Source organism: Nannobrachium achirus (genome assembly GCF_963921795.1).
Source record: "Nannobrachium achirus genome assembly, chromosome: 16".
Classification (NCBI taxonomy): Eukaryota; Metazoa; Chordata; class Actinopteri; order Myctophiformes; family Myctophidae; genus Nannobrachium; species Nannobrachium achirus.
This window is the reverse complement of record NC_137823.1, coordinates 42,284,605-42,302,106: the sequence shown is the minus strand read 5'-3', so window position 1 is coordinate 42,302,106 and position 17,502 is coordinate 42,284,605. Positions and strand designations below refer to the sequence as shown.

The 17,502-nt window shown below is 43.6% G+C and overlaps 1 protein-coding gene across 2 annotated transcripts in view; it reads left to right on the top strand.

The window, feature by feature from the left end:
• Positions 1 to 6,920: 6,920 nt before the first annotated feature.
• The window catches only part of map3k7 (mitogen-activated protein kinase kinase kinase 7), a 31,355-nt gene continuing 20,773 nt past the window's right edge, over positions 6,921 to 17,502 (top strand). For both annotated transcript variants that reach the window (XM_080744414.1, XM_080744413.1), the window contains exons 1-7: positions 6,921 to 7,209; positions 10,466 to 10,582; positions 10,724 to 10,834; positions 11,394 to 11,459; positions 11,747 to 11,792; positions 12,624 to 12,762; positions 15,472 to 15,600. In XM_080744414.1, coding sequence (XP_080600540.1) covers positions 10,490 to 10,582; positions 10,724 to 10,834; positions 11,394 to 11,459; positions 11,747 to 11,792; positions 12,624 to 12,762; positions 15,472 to 15,600 — 584 coding nt within the window. In that variant the 5' untranslated portion in view covers positions 6,921 to 7,209; positions 10,466 to 10,489. The remainder of the gene's footprint in view (positions 7,210 to 10,465; positions 10,583 to 10,723; positions 10,835 to 11,393; positions 11,460 to 11,746; positions 11,793 to 12,623; positions 12,763 to 15,471; positions 15,601 to 17,502) is intronic.

Here is a 17,502-nt window from a genome sequence, read left to right as displayed (position 1 = left end):
AAACCAATCCGTCCATAGGTGGCGCTATAGTGACAGGTTGAAAAAGGTGGCGCCATAACAAAGGAATGCAAAAAGCAAATGCATGGTATTGTGCATAATATCTTTCATTCCGAAGGTCCCACAGCTAAATCATGTGTTAGTTATACACCAAACCCAATGCTCTTCTTCAAGATATCATGGCAGGATCCAGACCCCCCCCCCCCCCCCCTCCCTCCTTTTTAACTTTTGGTTTCTTCCTAAATTGGCTGACAAACTGAAACTGAAAGCAACAGCACATGCACTTTGCACATCAGTGATGGAATAGAGGTTGGCTAGATTTGCTGCTCTGGTAAGAACATCAACTCCTTTTTTCAAACTTGGAAATGAATACCAATTGTTACACACATATATGTATAGCAAAAATATTGGCATATTTAGTGGCCATCACTCAGATAGAGTGATATCATAGCATCTAGCCTTGCTAGCTAGTAATGATTTGAGAGTGATAGCATATCATCCTGCCTTGCTAGCTTGTCATGATTTGTGAGTGATAGTATAGCATCCTATTTAGCATCTTAAAGTAATACATAACTGTAAATAATAATACAAATTATTATATGCTTTTCAGCCAAATAAATGAAAGATAAGAAGCAAGTGCCACATTTTCAGTTGAGCTGATATGTAGCCAGTAGGTGTTGTAGGGTCTAAAAAAAGACCTGGAGATATTAATTGGCAAAAATGTTTTATTTGTCAAAATGACTATGGAAGAAACAAGCAAGATACCCCAAACCCCAAAATGCAACAAACTTTGGCGATTATGCTGATGAGTTCACAAGGAGAGTAAGAAGTAACCTCCGTGAGAACACCACCAGAGTGGATGTAGTCTTTGATCACTATCAAGACAACTCAATAAAGAGTGGAACAAGAGCCAAACGCAGCACTACCCTGCGCAAGGTTCGTACCATTGTGAGTGGTAGGGAAGTGAAACTACCAGCAAACTGGAATAGTTTTATTGAAATGGATGAAAACAAATCCAACCTGACACAGTTTCTATCAGATGAGCTTGAGAAGCATGTGCACAATTATGGACAGGAAATTGTCATCAGTGGAGGATTCAAAGACCCCGAAAAGGTTGCATCAGCAGCTGGGATAGATGTTTCTCATCTACGGGCTATACACGAAGAAGCAGATACCAGAATACTTTTGCATGCAGCTGATGCAACAAACAACGGGTACCAGAGACTGATCATCCTTTGCAGCGACACGGATGTACTGGTGTTACTACTTGTGTTTGCACAGCAACTCAGCAAAGAAATCTGGATGAAGGCTGGCACAGCTAAGAAACCACGCTTCATCAAAGTTCATGATATCAACTTGCCCAAAGAGATCCTCAATGGTTTGTTAGCATTTCATGCTATAACCGGATGTGACACCACCAGCCAGTTCACCGGGATAGGTAAGAAGACTGCATGGAGAGTGTTTCAGCAGGTTCCTGAACTTCTCCACAACTTTGGTGAGGATGACCTACCAAGTCAAGCTACTCTATCCTTGGCAGAACAGTTTGTTTGCAAATTGTACGAACCAAAATCAACCAGCAAGTCGATAAACGAAGTTCGCTGTACAATTTTTCGCAAACAAAAAGCAAAGATTGACAGTCTACCACCGACAAAGGATGCCTTGACCCTGCACATGATGAGGGCCCACTACCAAACAAAGGTTTGGAAGCAGGCATTAACAAACCATCCACAGTTACCCTCACCAGTCAGCTGTGGTTGGCACAAAGTGGAAGGCAGGCTGGTTCCCCAGCTCTTACCCAAGGGGCATCACCAGGCCAAATTTGTTGAGCTGGCCATCTGTGGCTGCAAGCAAACTGGAAGTCGGTGCAGTACGAGGCATTGCTCCTGCCGCAGAGGAGGGATGTACTGCAGTGGAGCCTGTGGGTGTGCCCGTGCAGAATGGTGCATGAACTCCATGGACCAGGAGGAAATTGAAGGTGAGCTGAAGTAGAACAAGAGATGTTAGTGGAATTCTCTTTCGCTGCCTCTCACAGACTTTTTCTCTTAATGCTGCTACAGTATCTATATCTGTGTCTGTGATTTCTCCATTACAGGCTCATCATCATCGTCATGAGTTGAGAAGCTCTTCGCTACAGGAGCCACAGGAGGTAAAGGTAAGGAGGTTCACTGTTCATAATGTCACAGCTCAGCCTGAGTTTGTCTGGTTGTTTGTGCTTCTTATATGTATGTCTTTCCTGTCATTACAGAGGAGCCTGCTTGTGGAAATATGGAGCTGGACACCCTGACTGCCTGCCTGACATGGACATGGACAAGTTGTTTTGCAAATTATATTTACATTGTTTAATAAAGAAAATATTTCTAATATAAAATCCGTGGAGTGGTTTGTGCATAACTGTGCATTTAGTTTTTCAACCTGTCACTATAGCGCCACCTATGGACGGATTGATTTAAAAATAAGAGAGGTTATTTCCCTTCCGACCCTACACATTTCCATTACATTTGGTGTGAATCAGATGTAATTTAGGATAAGCAGTGAGAACAGAAATATATGGACTGACGAAGGGACAGATGGGCAAAGCTCCTTCCAGCCATGGCCCGGGGTCCGGCAAAAATAATTCAAGGTGGCATCCACCCTATAATTACTTCTATGGGTTCCCTCTAACAAAAAAAAGAAAAAGAAAATGGATGCCAGCTTTTACCTTTTACCCAGAGGAAGCAGCATAATTTGCTATATCAGTTTTGGCCGCCTGACTAAGTCTGGAAACATACCTATATGCTGTATCTCAAGAACCGTAACAGATACAGACATGTACTTGGTATCAAAACATCCACAATACCCAAATTTATATTCAACATTAATACATTTATGGGGCTTAAAATCAATACATTTCGAGTTATAAAGGGAAAACCCTGTTTTTGGGCTGACATCTTGGATTTTGGAGGGTCAGGCAAAAGAATACAAGGTGGCAACCACCCTAGAATTACTTCTATGGGTTCCCTCTAACAAAAAAAAATGGTTGCCAACTTTTACCCAAACATAGTAGCAAAAGTGTTAACGGAGGCACTTTTGTAAAGTGGCCCCCTGACTAATTCCTTATGGTAACCGGAATGCTCACCTTAAAACACGCTCTCCCTATTATTATTCTTTTCCCGCCGACCGTCCTCACGCCGGCCACTGGGTCGGTTCTGGTATTTTTGCATTTGTTTTACTGAATATAAGGTTAGAAATAGTTTTACTGGGCCTATAGGCCAATTATTTGTTTACAAACATTGAGACTGAATGCACAGCTGCCTGTATCATGTAATCAATTCCCAACAGATCCCCAAACCTGTTGTTTTGGGGAGCACTGGTTATTCAACCTCCTCTTGTGTGCTAGTGAGGTGCTCCCATGGGTGCGCCCTTATCGAGACATATATACTTCATTGCGCAACGGTGTTCCACGTCAACCGAGTAGCTGATATACAAAATCACATCGCGTCACCAATGCAACCCTTCTGAGCTTGGAGGTCTGCGCGCGACACGAGACAGCCCTGATTGCAGACCGCGGCAAGGGGCGGAGTGAACGCGGCAAGGGGCGGAGTGAACGCGGCAAGGGGCGGGGTGAACGCGGCGGTTGAGCGACAGCGTTCACTCCGCCCCGCCGCGTTCACCCCGCCCCTTGCCGCGTTCTGCAATCAGGTATACTTGCGCGACACCGTCGCAGGACGCGAGTTTAGAGACTCTACGCTTGCTAAGGGAAACCACGCCCCGCACTAATTTTTGAAGCTTGTGATTGGCTGAACCGGAGGTAGGGAGCGCTCCATTGTAGTCACTTGGACCGCGCGAGGTGCACCAAAACCCAATTATCATGGCGTTTATCGTGCGCTTGCCCAGCATAAATAGAACGATTGCATTCACCACGGCTTCGTAACTCGCGCGGCCGGCGGCCCTTAGCCTTACATTAATCCTCTCCTGTAGTAGCTTCTGCTTTGATGACGTCTATGGCTACAGGAGAGTCTTAACGCTTTGACAGACAGGTCGGGAGTATGGTCTGCAAAACTGCTACTGCGGCTCTACACATGCATACATGCGAGACATATCTTCCGTACAAGTTCTGCAAGGTGTATGCGACTTGTACGGTAGCCTTGTTTAATGTATAAGTCCGTATTGTTAAATAAAATGAGTTTTTACCAAGTGTGTGTCTTTTCCAAATCGAGCAGCTCTGGTCTGGTTAAAGATGGCTGCACTTATCACGTGACGTTCATCCATTCCCCCATTCGTTCATACAAGGACATGACGTATGTGTATACGGAATAATGCTTCCAGCCACCAACGGGCGCTGTTGCAGCTAACATTGTAGCAAACGAGGAAAAGCTGTACACTTGGTAAAAACGAATTTTATTTAAAAAATACGGACTAATACATTAAACAAGGCTACCGTACAAGTCGCATACACCCAGTAGTGCTTTGGGGGCCGGACGGGACCGGACGCCGTGTGGCCGGAAATATTTCCCCACATGCACGCGCACGGACGGCACCGAACGGTGCACGACCGTGTAAACGCGTGCATACCCCCCCGCGAGAGCCGCGACAACCCCCCACCCCGCGAATCCGCTTTAACTACAAGCAATACTTTAATCAGTGGCTACTATGCATAACAGGTTTCTAGTGGTGAATGTGTGAGCGTCCTCAAGCCTCTATTCATATGGATATATAGCCTACTTTGGTTTCCAGCTGTGACTGCATGTGCATGTGTCGATGTGTGTGTGTCCTCATCCATTACTGTGGTATTTAGTGTTTGAGATTCGTTCAAGGCAAACTTTGTTTCTCTATCCTACTGCAGCGCTGTATTTTCTAAATGAATTTAAAGAAAGTAGAACATAAAATCTTAAGTAACAATGCAAATGTAATTAAGACTAGAAAACTATTGTTTTCCCACCATTAGATCTGCTGACATCCTTTCTATCTAAATAGCCTCTAGAGGCGCGTGCACGCGCGTGCACGTGACGTCAATAAATGACCGTCCGCCCGGGGAAAAAAATCCCAAAGCACCACTGCATACACCTTGCAGAACTTGTACGGAAGATATGTCTGATGTCTCGCATGTATGCATGTGTAGAGTAGGGTGACCAGACGTCCCGTTTTACCCGGGACAGTCCCATTTTCAAGCTGCGTGTCCCGGTGTCCCGACAAATATCTCTAAAACACTAATATGTCCCGGTTTTCAACATTCACTGCAAAATTGTCCCGGTTTTCACCAGAATTAAAATAATAGTAGCTGTTTTCAGTGGTTGCATAGACATTTATCATGTTCTTTTCATGAAAACATACTCACCTAACCAATCAGAAAAAAGGAACAAATTCATTGCGTGTCTGAATTCAACGCTGAGGCTGTTTGTCAATCACTCACTGACTGTTTGCAACCCTGCGGTGCGTGTGTGCGCGTGCACGAACGTTAGAGAATGGGCACGCGCGTGCGCGGTAACGTGCGCATTGCTTTTAGGGTCCCAGTTTTAGGCAACAGTGTTTTGCGTCCCGGTTTGAGTGGCTGAAAATATGGTCACCCTAGTGTAGAGCCACAGTAGCAGTTTTGCAGACCATACTCCCGACCTGTCTGTCAAAGCGTTAAGACTCTCCTGTAGCCATTGACGTCATCAAAGCAGAAGCTACTACAGGTGAGAATTAATGTAAGGTTAGGCGGCCCTGGCCCGCTCTTCGCGGTCACTCGCGCCTGCGGCGCTCGGGGGCGAAGAGCAGGACCAAGGGCCGCTGGCCTTCACGCCGCTTGCAATGTCGTGGACAATAACTGCCGACGCTGTAGAAAACGAGCGCTCCTTCCCTTAGAAAGCGTAGAGTTTCTAAACTCGCTCGCAGGACAGAGCATAATTAGGCTTCATGGACTGCAGCTGGGCGAGCAGTAGACGCTCTGGTGATCCAGTGGATCGGGTGGGTGATCAAGAGGAGCGCTCCCTCTGTTCTGATGACGGTGAATGGAGGTGGGGTTTGAAGGACAACTGTTTTGAATCGCTATTATTGTTTACAATCAACAGAAACTAAGGATTATATATTTCAAGAGTGAGAATTTACAGTAAAAATCCTAAGCATTCTTCCTCCACACTGGGAGAAAAACGGCATCTGAAAGTTTGATGGAATGCATTTTTAAACACGAGTACCATCCATTGCATCCTATGAACGGTGGGGTTCATTTGGTGCCGACCGGCGTGCGCATACTGGTTTATATCAATGTGACGTGGACCATTAAGGCATCTATTAGGAAGAGAGTTATGTTTTGGCACCGTGAATAAGGTCAGGTTTAACCGTTTACGTTTAGGCCTCTAGTAGGCCTACCGAGGTTTGTTTAGGAATACCAGGCAGAGACAATTCTACCTGAGGCAACTGTTTTAGGGTGAGGCGTGACAGGTTGCTTTTACATTATATTATATTTCATATAATACAGACACGGACAATTTGAAGCACAATGTAAAACGGGTCAAAACTGTCAAAAATATGGTACTCTCACACACCAAACATGGTCGCGCACCCCCTGGGGTAAGGTTAACTTCGCGTCACGTCTGCTTACCATTTCCTACTCAGTGCTCAAATTAGGTCTAAAGCCCGTCTACCGTATCCGGTCATTTCCACACACATCCACACTACTCTCACGTCGCGTGGCCTGACTGTTTGTTGCCTCCAGCATCCCACAATTTGCAAATGCTTCCGTCATACATATCTATATAACATTACATTATACCTAGTATTCGGAGACTACAGAACTCTATGCTACAGAATCCACACATACGCACAAAGAGCGTTTCCGTATCCGCTATAGACCGGATAGACAAACCGCGACGCGCTTTTATCCCATCCATCCCTAGTAGGGTTATGAATGGAGGAGGGAGGAACTAACCGGATTGCGGTGAGCACACACTTCCTGATAGAGCTGCTGCTGCTACGGAGAACAAAAATACACACCTAACAGCAAGGCAAGCTAGCCAGACTAGTGGCACAAAGTTATGTCTGGCCGTCAAACTATTGGAAAGGGACACTGTTGGGAAATGGACGCCACCCTGCAGCTTTCCCGCAGCTGAACACTAGACATATCCATGTCCAGAGAGAGAGCCGCTGCTCAACAAACAGTGAACTGCGACGGCGTTGGGATTGATGAGGCTAATTGCTCTCAGCTAGCTGACGTTAGCATCCAGGCTAGCTGCTGTACAGCGCCGCAGGCCTCCAGTAAGTTGTGTTTTTTGTAACCGTTGTGATTCTGCTAATATGACAGGCCTTTTAGAACGTGTCGTGGAGGTCTGTGTTGTTATTAATGTTGTTTATTATTATAACGACTCAAGTAACCGTGTCGCATTAAGACCAGTGGTATAAAGTACATTTACTCGAGTACAGTACAATTGAGTTATTTGTACTTTACCTTTAACTCCACTACATTTATTTGACATAGTTACTATTTGATTATTATGACGAAACAAACATACATTAACCACTTCATCCCATTTTGGCCATTTGAAAATAGCAGATGAAGCTCACAATACGTGCGAAGCTTGTCGCACAGCACAAGAGCTTGTTATCAAAATATTTTTATACATTTGAATACTTGAAATGGGACATTATGCACGAGTACGTTCTACTTTTGGTGCCTTACCTTACGTAGATTTTGATGCCAATACGTTTGTTTTACTCAAGTATATTTTTGATTCTGGACTTTAACTTGTAAAAGTGTCTACATTGCAGTATTGATACTTTTACTCAAGTACAAGTTATGAATACTTTTTCCACCACTGATAGATAACAACTTGTTGTTGTAGTAGCAGGTATGCTGCTGCTTTCCCTCTGAACTCGGGCTTCGTGTTTCGTCGTACAACCGGGTCGCGCGCCTCAAAAAAAGCCGATCTGCAAGCTCACAGCGGGTCCCGGCCGCAATGTGCTGTGAGCTTGTTGATCTGCTGTTTTCCGGACGGATATAAGCGTGACAGCAGCAGCGTCGGCTAGCTGATCAGCTACACGGTTAGCACGGCGCGTATCAGCTGTGTGCTTTGACAGCCTCTACTTGTCGAGACAAAATCACAGCTGGAGACTCCCTTGAGGTCTTTTGCAACTAAATAGGCTATATCATTGGTTCTCAAAGTGGGGTCCGGGGACCCCCAGGGGTCTTTTATGGAGTTCCAGGGGGTCCCCAGCTAAATGATAGTTAAGAACCAAATGGCTGTAATTTAGAGTGTACAAATGGACCCTAACCAGTCCATTTAGTTCCATTTGTACACTCTAAGTTAAATTAACATTGATTTGACGAGTCTCAGAGATAGGAATACCATTAAATGGGTCCTGGGGGTCCTTGTAATTAAAATGGTTGAGGATCACAGCTAGAGCCCTGAAAATCTTCTCTTATAGGGTCCCTGGCACATCTTTTCAAATGGGTCTTTCAAGTTTCAGAACCACTGGGCTATGCTCACTTCCTTCAGAGACATTCAAGTAGAGTTGCGTCATAGTCTGTTCACTTCATGGGGCCAGGTCTTCTACATAGAGATGTTACCGATCAATCGGCAATGGATCGGATCGGGCCGATCAAAGCGTGATCGGCGATAATCGGTGGTTTAGATCAAAAGGTAAATTCACAGATCCGATCGGATCGGTGCATCCGATCAACCAGCCGTTCAGTATGCCCACTTGAGGCCATTTTGGGGTATTGATTTCCACAGTGATGAAGGAATAATTAGTTACTGCTATGATAATAAATACATAGTAATGCTGGTAAATAACTATAAGGCAAATATACCAGTAAAGGTGGTTGCACACTGCTGCGTTTTTCGGGCCGAATATCGGGGTGAATTTCGAAGCACGCAAATAAAAAAATCAACCTCACTTTATGTCAGTCACGTTTGCACACTGCCGCCCGTTTCGCGCACCACTCGGTCCCTTGCTCTCTCTATCTCTCTCTCTCTCCTTGCCCTGAAAAACGCATTTCGCAACGAAAAACGCAGCAGTGTGCAACCACCTTAAGACTCCCTAATCGGGAGATAAGCGACCGTAGGTCGCTTATCTCCACAAATAGGGCAAAAATGTGTTTTTCCAAAATCTTCCTGATCCATGAGTGTAGACATACTGTGTAGCGATTTGCGTGATTTTAGGGCAAAAACTGTAGGAGCAGTGTCCAAAAATGTGTTTTAAAAATCGGCCTCATGGTGGCGCTAGAACAGGGCCATGTGAGAAATGAGGGGTGGGGTGTCCGCGTTGCCTTGGCGGACGAATAGGTACCGGCCCCGGCTCTCCCGGACCCTCCTAGCCCGAGTTACAGGAGCACCAGGAGTCGGTGGTCCCCGGGAATTCCCCGTGAGCAGCCCCGTTGGGGTGGTCATTTGGTCATTTTTTACATCTGGGGGTCCCCCAGGGACCTGGGGGTCCCTGGAGCTCTGGGGTCCTTGGAGGTTGTAGTTTGGCAGCGAAGGAGCGTGTGTGCAAAATTTGGCATGGATCGGGGCAACGGTTGCGGAGATATGAGCAGGGCAATAGTGTGACGTGTGAGGTGTGACAGACAGACAGACAGACAGACTGACTGACTGACTGACTGACTGACTGACTGACTGACTGACTGACTGACTGACTGACTGTGCCGGTTTTGATAGTAAGTGCGACCTACGGTCGCAATAAATTAATTCATGAGTGAATGAATGAATTAAAGTTAAAACATTAACATTTAGAAAATATAAATAATAACTTGATCGGATCGGTGATTGATCGGTATCGGGTGATCAAACTTTTGTGATCGGTGCTCGCTGATCGGTTCCAAAAAACCTGATCGGACCATCCCTACTTCTACATAATAATAATGATACACCAGACTTGTATAGTATAGCGCTTTGGGTCAACATACATACACATCTTTTGGCAAATAGTGACAAAGCACTGAACTGGAAGTTTACGGAATGCATTGGAGTCTTTGGGGAAATAGCTACATTTCGAGTCACATGAACCACGTGACTGACTAGTGCTGTTTCTGACCCCATATTGGCACAACTCTAATCTAAGGCTCTGCTTCAAAGGTGTTACCAATGGCTCTGTTCCATTTCATGTAGCACAGTGGTACTCAAACCTAACCCAACTCTTGAGTGTACAAATGGAACCAAATAAGGGTCCATTTGGTTCCATTTGTACACTCTCAGAGTTGCACACTTTTGTGGTGAAACCCCCCAAGGAACCATGAGGGTCCCTGGACCACACTTTGATACCCACTGGTGTAGCAGAGTGTTCCCAGTGAGCCAACATGCACAATATCAGCACCCTGACTCTTTTTGACCAGAATGGAACAGGGCCTTCATTATTGGTAACACCTGTGAAGGAAGTGAGAAGAGACTCACCTGCTCTCTAAAATGGGATGATGAGATGGGGATTTACGGCCAAAGTGAGTCTTGATAGGTTATGTATAATATAATTGACATATTAACTTACGTTTCGTCTTTTATTTGAACGTTTTCCCCTTCAGTAAGTTACTGGCTTTCAGCTGGTAATGTCTCTTGGGTTACCATCCGCCGACATGCACGAGACTCCTCCTGGATACCCCTTTGAAGAGATTGAATATGTGGACATTGAAGTCGAGGAGGTACAGTAATGTTACCTATCAATGCTCTGTCTTAACATCCTTATACTGGAAGGAATATATACAACTTATTTAGTAAAAAGAGTAATGTGTGTACTTCAGTTTGTATTATTGACAGCTTCTTTTTTTTTTTTTCGTTTTCAGGTGGTGGGGAGAGGGGCCTTTGGTGTTGTTTGCAAAGCCAAATGGAAAGGCAAAGATGTTGCGATCAAGACCATTGAGAGTGAATCGGAAAGAAAGGCCTTTATTGTTGAGGTATATTGTTGTTGTCCTTAGCGTTCCACCAGTTCCTGTTATGTTTACCTTCTTATTGTCATTGTTTCAGCACTGATAACTGTTTTCACAAGGGCAAATTGTATTTTATTTAGATATTGCTAAGTAGTATAAGTGTTTGAGTTTGCAAGCACTTGTGGGAAATCACTCAACGGTCGAAATTGAACATAATGCCGGAGGCAGCAGGACGTTGCGTTATTGAAAATGAGTGCTTCCAAACTCCAACACTTAGAAAAATAATCACCTGCACGTAATTTATTGACAGAATGTAGCTCATAACACGACTACAGTGTATTTTTATGAAACAAACCCTTTTCAGATAGAGGATAATTCAAGCTTTCCGTACAGCTGCAGTGTTAGTGAGTTAAACATCGTTTAATACAATCAGATAGGACTTTTCTGTTTGGATGTATGGGCTGTCAATGGTTGACGTTGCAACTCTAGATCGAACATATTAAAAAAAATCTAGCAAGTTGTGGCTACGTGTTCTGCAGCTAAAGCAAAGTGATCTGAACCCTTTACCTTATCCCTTTGTCCATAGCTTCGGCAACTTTCACGAGTCAGTCATCCCAACATTGTGAAGTTATATGGCTCTTGCAATAATCCAGTAAGTTGATCATGCATCTGTTAGGCTAAACAAATATTCTGACTGCAGTTAAATGTTTACTGTCTGCAAGATAATCTTGCACATTTTTCTCTAATTTTGGGAACATGAAATGATTATTTATATATTATATTATAGGTGGCCCTTTTCAGTTACATTTCAGTACATCATTTTTGAATATTGATTCATCAACAAGTACTAATTGTGGAAAGTAAAATCCGAATAGACTACATTTAATGAAGGCAGTGGTATCGTTTTATGACTCCCTCATGAATGTTTTCTGCCCTAAGGTCTGCCTGGTGATGGAATATGCTGAAGGAGGGTCATTGTATAATGGTGAGTCTCTCTTTTTGCTGGACCACTGAGCCAATGATTATGACCCTTTACAACCAATATCACTTGGGCCTGCATAGTTGTTTGTGAAAGAGAAAGTGTTACTTTGAATTTGGCCTTGTTGGGTGTTTTGCCCGGTTTGCGGGTGTCCTTGTGGTACAATTGTTTTATTATGTAAACCCTAGTAGTCGTCTAGATTCTTGTTTATCCTTGTCACAGAGATCAAACAGATGGACATTACTTAGGCAACAAACAAATATATCACAGAAGTACTTCTCTAGGCATTTATTGAAATCTGCGCTAAAACCTTTATCACTGTGATAAAAGTTTGTTCGCGCTGCCACACAAACTTTTATGTGTTATACATTTCCTTTTCTCGTATTTCTAGATTGTCAGATCTCCACTTACTGATGCATCTGGGGGAAATCAAAATTAAAGTATTATGGCAAAGGGATCTTGATCTTATTGAGAATATACTGCATTCCACACCTTGCCAATAGTCCAATTTTAGTACACGCTTTGGTCTCCTAAGTGGGCACTGTGTGAAATTTAAAATGTACGGGTTTACAGGTGTAAAGAAGTGGGTGAAATCTCAGGTAAGGGAAGGAAGAATAGCAAGGATAGGCTTTAAATATATATTTACAACTTTTATCCTACTGTATTGTTTGGGCTAAACAATACAGCCCACAATTAGTACTTGTTGAGGATTTCAGCAGTGCAACGGTTAAGCGATTTAATTGATTTAAAATGCTACCGAGCCCCAGGTGACTTGTGTACCTGGCTATGTCTGTTGTTGTGTTTGTTTGTGGTTGTGATTGTGTTCTCTGTCCACAGTGCTGCATGGTGCTGAACCCCTCCCCTATTACACTGCCTCCCATGCCATGAGCTGGTGTTTTCAGTGCTCCCAGGGTGTGGCCTACCTCCATGGCATGAAACCAAAGGCTCTCATTCACAGGGACCTCAAGCCTCCCAAGTATGCTCATCGTCCTCACTGATCACTCTCTCTTTCTCTTTTACCCTGTTTCACTGTGCTGAAATAGTGTCTTTTGCATCCTTTCACCACTTAAAACCCAAGCGTCCCTTTTCTCATGTCACGATAGGTAAGCGTTTTGCAAAAATAGCAATAGTAGATTGCTATTTTTCAATTTGTTATAGAGGGAAAAAAAGGAGAGTTCCAAGGATGGCCCCTGTGGGACCACGGTCAATTAACGCTTTCAGTGCCAGCTTTCACCACTAGAGGGCGCCCAATGGCCATAGAATTCACCATAGAGATACGCTGGTATATGCACAAGCCGTGCGCAGCCATGATGCACCTGAACACTTTCCTTTTAGCATGTACAGCAACAGGATGAAGTTAGCTTGAAGTTAGCTATTGGCTACCAAGCATTTTAGAAGCCCTATTTTTGGCAATTTAGCCATGATTAAACCTTGCACACCTCATGGATATGCATGGAACAGAGAAAATGAGCTCTAAAGATCCTGGATTGCATTGGAGTGGATGGTAAATATCGGCGGCGCGACGCTCTCGCGGGCCGTGTAAACAGATGACGGCCGGCGGCGCGGCTCGAAAAAATAAAAAAAAGTAGTTCGGGATAGGCACCCAGGATGTTAATAAGGTCCAAATTATCCCGAACTAGTTCGGGATAGGCACTGTATGAGTTAAATATATAGGGTTTAAGTGGTTCATTTGTTTCACTGCCAGCTTGAAGTCAATGTGGCAGGCATAACAGGTGGGGAATGTCTTAAAAAGTATATATTCAAAGGAGAGCTGGACAACATATAGGGCTGGTCCACGATCGGCATGTTGAGGCATGTTGTGTCGTTCCGTTATGTGAGAGGTTATCATTTGTTCCCCTTAGCAGTGGACATGAAGTCGGTAGTAGGAAATCCCTAAGAAAAAAGGCGACAAATGACATTAGGGCTTGATAAGTTAACATGCCAGTCAATTGTACATAAATCTGGTAAGTAAATGCGTGAATGACATTTACACAGGCACTAGACCAGAGCGGAGGCAGGATAATGGACAAATTGAGAGAGAGAGATCTTATCTCACTTGTTAGTGTGTATGGAGAGAGTGACAGAGCGAGGTCTCAGTCTCAGACCTAAAGTCTTATTTGATATGCTTATGCAAAAATTAAGACAATATTTCAAACTGGAAAATTGTCAGTGGCATTTGCATCAACATGTTTCAATTGAAAATAGACAATTGTTGTCGAGTTACAAAGCATAAAGGATGTCCTGGTCATATCACCAAAAACATTTGGTGCAAGCTTTGCAGACACTTTTCCATGCAACATTAGATTAAACTTCCTTGCCATACTGAGTATGAGCGCAATGGTTTTTGTCCAGGCTTAGCAGATACTGATTTATCTGTTAGTCCGTGTAATGGGCAGTTTAGCATCGGAATTGAGATGTTTATTTTTCACACACAAATGTTTGTCTACTCTGAGACCCAAAGCGATTTATTGAGTGTGTATTGGTAGCAGTGACTAATAATGTCCGTCAGTAAATATTCAGACATGCTTTTGTTTTGGGGCAGCCTTTTCAGTTCACTCTGAAATCATTCATTGGTACTTTCTCTTCTGCTGCAGTTCCTACCAAGATGTAGTTCCTACCAAGATGTAAAACCAATCATTGAATACCTGCTTGATGAAGTTCTCCCTCTTGCACTGTTCGGCCAGTTATGAAACCTTGCCAAAGATCCTGGACTGGTTTAATGTGAACCATTTCAATCAGAACCGAGAATGTGCAAATGGATGCCATTTGCCTTGCGTGCTTGTAGATCTGCTGTTTACGCACGCGACACTTGCAAGCAACAAAGTATAAATCAAGCTTTACTTGCATGCATAGAACTATTTGGCCTTGCCATGGAAAAGCATTAATAGCAGCACCATGAAAACGTCAAACCTGCAGAAAAATTACGTCTAAACACACAACGTAAAAATAAAACGGATAAATCATATGCATTGTCCAGCAAATGACATACTTTTTAATTTGGTTAGTGATGGGAACAGTACTATGCAGTTTTTGCTGTTGGCCTCTGGAGCTTGGTTGGCTCGTCTTTTGTTCCTCCTGCTCCACTTCTGTGTGTCCCTTGTTGAGAGGTGAGGACTGTTTTACATAGTGGTACTGATGGATGTCTACTGCAGTTCAGGCTCCAGAGGTTATTTATTGGACTCTTGTGGAAAGAAAAGCCCCTGGCTGACTCTGTGGGAATGACCAGCTGGTCCGTTTCCTAGAGAACTCATGGCGTTTCTGGGAATAACTGGGCCAATGTAGTCTGACAACTTGACAGCTCTGGGTCATTGTGCTGGTGGCTTTGTTACATTGTGTTTTCCTTTCTTGTAGATCTTAATTTGACTATGCAATACTCTTTTTCTCTTAGCTCACATTATTCCTGTACCTGCTTATTGTCTAAAGGCTTTAGTATTTTCAAAATAACTTTCAACGGATCTTTACAATCAACAAGCAACACAGCAATATATTTTGATAAGTAAACTATTACAAGAAAGACGTTTTGGTTTCAGGGACTCCTCCATTTCCAGCTAAGGTTAAAGTGAAGGTGGCCTATTCATTGCAGCTTGCCTGTAGCTACTGTGATGGCTGCTCTGCAAATCATTCAACAAACTTGAGAGATGTTGTTTTATCCAGACTCAGTTTATTGTGGGATTGTTTGTTGCAGCCTACTGCTTGTGGCAGGTGGGACTGTGCTGAAGATATGTGACTTTGGAACAGCGTGCGACATTCAGACCCACATGACCAATAACAAAGGAAGTGCTGCGTGGATGGCCCCAGAGGTATTTGAAGGCAAGTATGACTGGCATCTTGAGTATTTGAAATGCTTCAGCTACCTGTCCCAAGGGCTGGGCAATATATCGATATGCTGGCCCTGGCGGCTGGCGTAAGACGTCCGGGCACCTGGGCTCAATGTAGCCTGACGGCGTGTTGTGGGTTCGATTCCCGATCTTGACGGCCTTTGCTGCTCGTTACTCCCCATCTCTCTCTCTCTCCCCATTTCCTGTCAACATACTATAAATAAAGGCATTAAAAATCCAAAAAATAAATCTTGAAAAAAATGGATATCGATTTGAGACTACGATTTGGGATATTATAATATTGTGATGTGCCATATGCGTATTGCCATACTAAGCCTATATATTCTCGTTAAAATACAATATTGTCACAATATCGATTTTGAGGTATTTGGTCAAACATGTTGATGTGTTTAAGCATATCTTATTTGATGTGCATATCGCCCAGCCCTACTGCCACTGATAATGTTAACACTGCCTAACTAACACGTCCAGGAACGTGATAAGGATTACCCGCAGCCCCGTTATCACGTTCAGGGACGTGTTAACTGGTGACCATGGTAAACAGGCGCCGTGGCGGCCGGTGGTGAGCGGAAAACGTAATCTCAAAAGTCGCTGCTGCCCGAATTCCACTTCAGGGTTCCCGCGGGTCCTTAAAAAGTCTTAAATTGTCTTAAATAAAAAATTGAGAATTTAAGGTCTTAAAAAGCCTTGAATTTGACCAAATCTGACCGTAGGTATTAAATTTGATGATGGTGTTTTTAAGGCTCATGGGAAAACTAAGCCATAAACATTTGTGCATATTCATTTGATTTGTTTATTTGAGTTATTAATATTAGACGATGAGAAACTGCGAACAGGCTGAAGCGAGCAGCAGTCAGTGAGAAGAGGAGCTTGTTTGTTGTTCTCAGCTCCGCCCGTTTTGTCAGTACTGTGGTAATGTGTGTGGATGCGGAAGAGGGTAGTTTAGTTTTTTAACAAATCAAGCGCTCCTTTTCTCAAGCCTCCCGTCACATCAACAGCCTTCCCTGTACTTTAGCGCTCACAACACTGAGTGAGCATAGACGAGAGCACACAAGTAAACATACTTGGCGTGTAGTGGAGTTGTCGTGGGCTGTGGAGTGGACTTCTTAAAAGTTTTATATTAAACAATTCGCTTGCATCGCAAATCGCGATGCGGCCGTGCGTTTCTCCATTGATGCGGGGATGTGACATAATCGATGTTTGTTGTTGATTTTCCTCAACCATGATGAATTAGCTACATGCTAAGGCTATTGTCCCGTACTCCCGTTTCTTCTGCCTGTGCGACAGAATGAAGCTGACAGTCATAAAGTTATTAGTCAGTCCGTTTTCATAGAGGAGAATCCACTAATCATCTGTGATTTATAACAGCTGTTCTACCGAGCGTTTTTACGTTCTACACGCTCATCAATACACCGCGTCTTCCCTCAATCCCTCTCCTCTCCTGACTGGAGTGCCGTTCAGTAACCTCAGTAATATAATCAGAGTCTGAGATTAACATTGAGGGGTGGCATTTTAAACTATAATGATATGCCTGTCTTCTAAGACAAGTCCCTAACTTCGCTATTTGGATCTGTATATCTGTAGGCTGCTTTATATTTTTATTGTCAGGCCTATATGTTATTTCTGTAAATACAGCATCTTTTAGTTCACTGCAGAAGCTGGGTTTATGTTTTGTTATTGAAAACTGAATATTCTGTTTCTCACAATAGATGTAGTCAGGGAAAATTTGCAGAATAGCTGTCAAATCTGGGAATAAATTCCTTACCAAACAATTTCTTCACCAATGTGTTGGTAAAGGTGTCTAGTAACATATCTAACAAAGATTGAAATTCAACATCCCTAGGAAAATCTTCAGCTAGGGTAAGTCTGGGTCTCAT